General features: G+C 40.9%; 1 protein-coding gene across 2 annotated transcripts; it reads right to left on the minus strand.

Moving 5' to 3' along the window:
* Positions 1–2,132: 2,132 nt before the first annotated feature.
* LOC106089996 (uncharacterized) lies at positions 2,133–3,271 on the minus strand. Of its 2 annotated transcripts, none has more exons than XM_013256024.2 (4): positions 3,192–3,271; positions 2,741–3,124; positions 2,499–2,674; positions 2,133–2,434 (listed from the first exon to the last, which is right to left on the minus strand). In XM_013256024.2, exons 1-4 carry the CDS (start codon positions 3,210–3,212, stop codon positions 2,269–2,271), a joined length of 747 nt encoding a protein of 248 aa, XP_013111478.2. In that variant the 5' UTR covers positions 3,213–3,271; the 3' UTR covers positions 2,133–2,268. The 2 variants fall into 2 exon arrangements, with proteins under 2 accessions (XP_013111478.2, XP_013111477.2); XM_013256023.2 differs by having other exon boundaries at positions 2,741–3,133; positions 3,192–3,270.
* Between the last annotated feature and the right edge of the window lie 706 nt (positions 3,272–3,977).

Raw genomic sequence — 3,977 nt, forward strand, 5'->3', positions numbered from 1 at the left:
GAGTCCCTATAGAGTTAAATTTTAACCGACTTGGTTGAAATTTTTCACATGGCATGTACTATGGTCACCAACATCCAAGTCAAGTATAGCTCCAAACGGTTCATAACCTGATATAGCGCCAATATCATAGCAGTTGTCATCCATTATCCTTTGTTTGCCTTTAAGGAGATACCGGGCAAAGGATTTGACATGTTTTCAGTTTCAGTTGTTTTCCCGGTAACAACAGTGTTCCCTTATCTTATACATAAAATTCAAATTGTGTTTGCTTGTTTGTTGGTTCCGTATAGAGACTCAAAAACGGCTAAACCGATTACCTTGAAATGTTCACAGATTGTGTAGGTTGGTCTGGAAGGAAACATACGCTATATTATTTTTTGATATCGAGAGGGGGGCGTACCCTCCCCCTTACCCCAAAAGTACTACCCAAAAATAAGAGTGGACCGATCGGGACAATATGTTATTCAAATGAAATGTATTCAAGAGTAGAGTACGAATTTTATAGTAAAAGTTGGGTCCAAGTACTTGGGGGGTCGCCCCAGCCGCAAAACCCCTAAAAATAGGTTTATTTGACGATCATGACAATATGGGACTCAAATGAAAGGTATTCGGGAGTAGATTACGAATATGGTCAGGAATTATGAATAGTGAAATATGAATAATTTGTTGATAACGGAAGCCGGCGGACCCTCCACCCTTACCCCAAAAACACCACCCAAAATCGGACGGACCCTTCTCTTTATGCCGAAAACACGACCAAACCAAAATCTAAAGTGGACCGATCGGGACAATATAGGTATCAAATGAGAGGTATTGAAGAGTAGAATACGAATATGGTATTATAATTTGAGTCTCAGTAATCATGGGTCCGCCCCGAACCCAAAACTCCCCCAAACAGACATATTGCACGTTCATTTCAATATGGGGCTCAAATGGGAGTATATTTCGAATCTGGCATACAAAATCAGATCAAATTATAGGGGGTCACGCCATTTCTCAAAAACGCCATTAGACCCATTATGGCTATAAGATACTTGTCTGAACCGATTTTCATAGATTGTGTACGTTTGTCTGGAAGGAAACATTGGCTATATAATTTTTAGATAGCGAGTGGAGGCGGACCCTCCCCCTAAACCCAAAAATGCCACCCATATCCGAAAGTGGTCCGATGGCCACAATAAGGGTATCAAATGAAAGGTATTGGAGACCAGAAAACGAATTAAAATTTAGGTCCACGTACCCAGCGGCCCCCCCCCCCCCCCCGTCTCCAAAACTCCTCTTAGCAGATATCTTCGAAGTTCATGTCAATATGGGACTCAAATGAAAAGTATTAGGCAGTAGATTACAAATATGGCATAAAACATTAGGTCCAAGTAATGGAAGGTCGCCCAACCCCAAATATCCCCAAGTGAGTCCCATATAGCCGACCACGGCTATATGGGACTCACATGAAAGGTATTAGAGAGTAGATTACGAATATGACATCAAAATTTGCGTTCAAGTCAAGGTGGCGCTTTTCCTCCTAAAGATACATCAAATGGGTTATTTGATCCATTATGACAATATGGGACTCAAATGAAAAGAATTTGAGAGTAGAAGACAAATTTGATATCCAATTTTGGAGCCAAGTGTTTTGGGGTACGCCCTAAAGCACCCCCTAAACTGAACTTCATTTCCGTTGGGAATAAAGAACGAATTTGATATCCATATTAGGGTCGAAATGTCTGAGGTGCCATCCCTCCCCTAAAGAGAACATTACCCTGAAGAAGAAGAAGAGGCAAATTCTCATACATCAATGAGTGCTTTCCGATTCAAGTATAAACTCAATGATAAGGAACCTTTTTTTTATAGCCAAGTCCGAACGGCGTCCCGCCGTGCGACACTTCTTTGGGGAACAATTTTTAAATGACCATGCATGGCATTGTACCTTGCGAATGTCGCTTACAGTAAGAGGAGATAAACACCGCTTTGTACGATGTTCCCGCCAGGATTCGAAAGCGTTCAGCGTCATAGCCTACAATAACACGAATTCGATATCGGGCGAAGTGTCCCCACCCAAAAAAGATATTAGAGAGTTAAAGAAGGCACAGCGGAGCGGGCCCGGTTCGACTAGATCAAAATATTTTTAAGGCAAGTTTTAAAATTTGCTGCATATCTTTTATTTTCAATATATTTTTGAATACTCATAGTAGGCGAAAAAATATTTTAATACTTTAAAATAAGCCCTTACTAGAATGATGAATGAGCTACCCAATCCACCGAATATGCTATCTATTCTAGTAAAATATGACGGAAAGCTAAATGCTTCACTTTTGTGTTGCAAAGTGGTGGTAATGCCGTAACGCAAGTGCGTTTGGCGCTATCATAATAGGTTTGGCCGGGACAATTGTAGAGAGGGCCATACCAATCATCTCCGACTTTAATGCAATTAATGTACCTGGGAATATTTTTGAAAGTTAGTAAAGCCTTATGTGGTTTAACTCATTTTCTTTTAATCTCACTGATGGCAAGTGGTTGCGGGATCTGTTCCAACTGGATAACGGCCCTCTTCTTGAATGTTGCTGCAGAATCCACTGGGGTCTTCCAGAGGTGAGGGGGTGGTGGTCGTAGTCGTAGTTGTTTCCGGAGCTGCGGTAGTGGTTGGTGGATCATCCCTTATGGAACATGTTGGAGGATCCTATGACATAAACATAAGCAGGAAACCTATATTTTGGCATTGCTTAGCCACGGGGGCCATACTTACTTCACCACAAATATAGGGATTATTGATGTTACACTTTGCGTTCTCGGAACATTGGGCCCTTACTTCGGACGGCCGACTATTACCAAGACAAAGCGCAAATTCTGTTGTGCTAATGCAGGCGAAAGTTTTTGTCGCATCACACATTCCACATTCTTTACACTCAGCTAGAGCTTCAACTTCTTCGCAAGCTCCTGTTATGGAACAATATTGACCCTCAGAGCAATTGAATACCTCATTGCCAAAAGGAACATTGTTGAAACAGGGCTTATATTCGGTTTTGGATATGCATGCCGTTCCAGTGCGTGCATTGCAGACATTGCAATCGGCATTGATTGATATGATGAGACCACAGATGAGGAAAACCAAACCCACTGTGGCATGGAGCTGGAAAGGCTTAACAAGGGATTTATTATCCTTTTGACATTCGAACTGTTCAAAAGCGTTGCCTTACCGCTCTTAAGGTAGATGTCATTGTTCCTCTTGGTGTTCTGTATAGCAAAAGTGGACTTACTATTGTTGTTTGGTGTAATTTCACTTACATTTAAATAAGATCCACTATTGCACTAATAGCACTCTATCTAATCTTCATTTGGTTATGTGAACTAATAAAACAAGGTCTGTTGTATGGAAAAGATATTTTTACTTGGAACTGAGGTTGTAACTTGCAGGCAAACATTATTAACCCTTCTCTCAAATATTTGAACTAAACAGAAAGTTGTAAAATTATAAATGACCATAATTGCACTCAAAAAAAATAGGTCCAATAAAAGAAATGGAAAAATCCAATCGCTAATTTTCAATGTTTTAACTAATGTAGAACAAGTGAAATGCTTAGATCGGCCGGGCCGAATCTTGGGTACTCACCACCATGGATTCTGCGCCTTCTTTAGCTCTCTAATATCTTTTTAGGGTGCGGACACTTCGCCCTAAATGTGGATATCGTCCTACTGTAGCCTATGTCCGCCTATGACCTTGCACGCCGGTGTTCGAATCCTGGCGGAACTTCCAACAAAATTTAAAGCGTTGGTTATCCCCTGTAAAAGTTTGCGAAAATTGCGAAATACCATGCCATGTATGGTCATTTGAAAAATCCGTTCGAACTCGGCTATGAAAAAGGTCCCTTATCGTTGATGAACTCAACTTGAATCGAAAAGCACTCATTGATGTATGAAAAGTTTGCCCCAGCTAGGTTCCTGGGCAAACTTTTACTCTACTCCCAAATGACTTTCTTTTGAGT

Source organism: Stomoxys calcitrans, chromosome 1 (assembly GCF_963082655.1).
Source record: "Stomoxys calcitrans chromosome 1, idStoCalc2.1, whole genome shotgun sequence".
NCBI lineage: Eukaryota > Metazoa > Arthropoda > Insecta > Diptera > Muscidae > Stomoxys > Stomoxys calcitrans.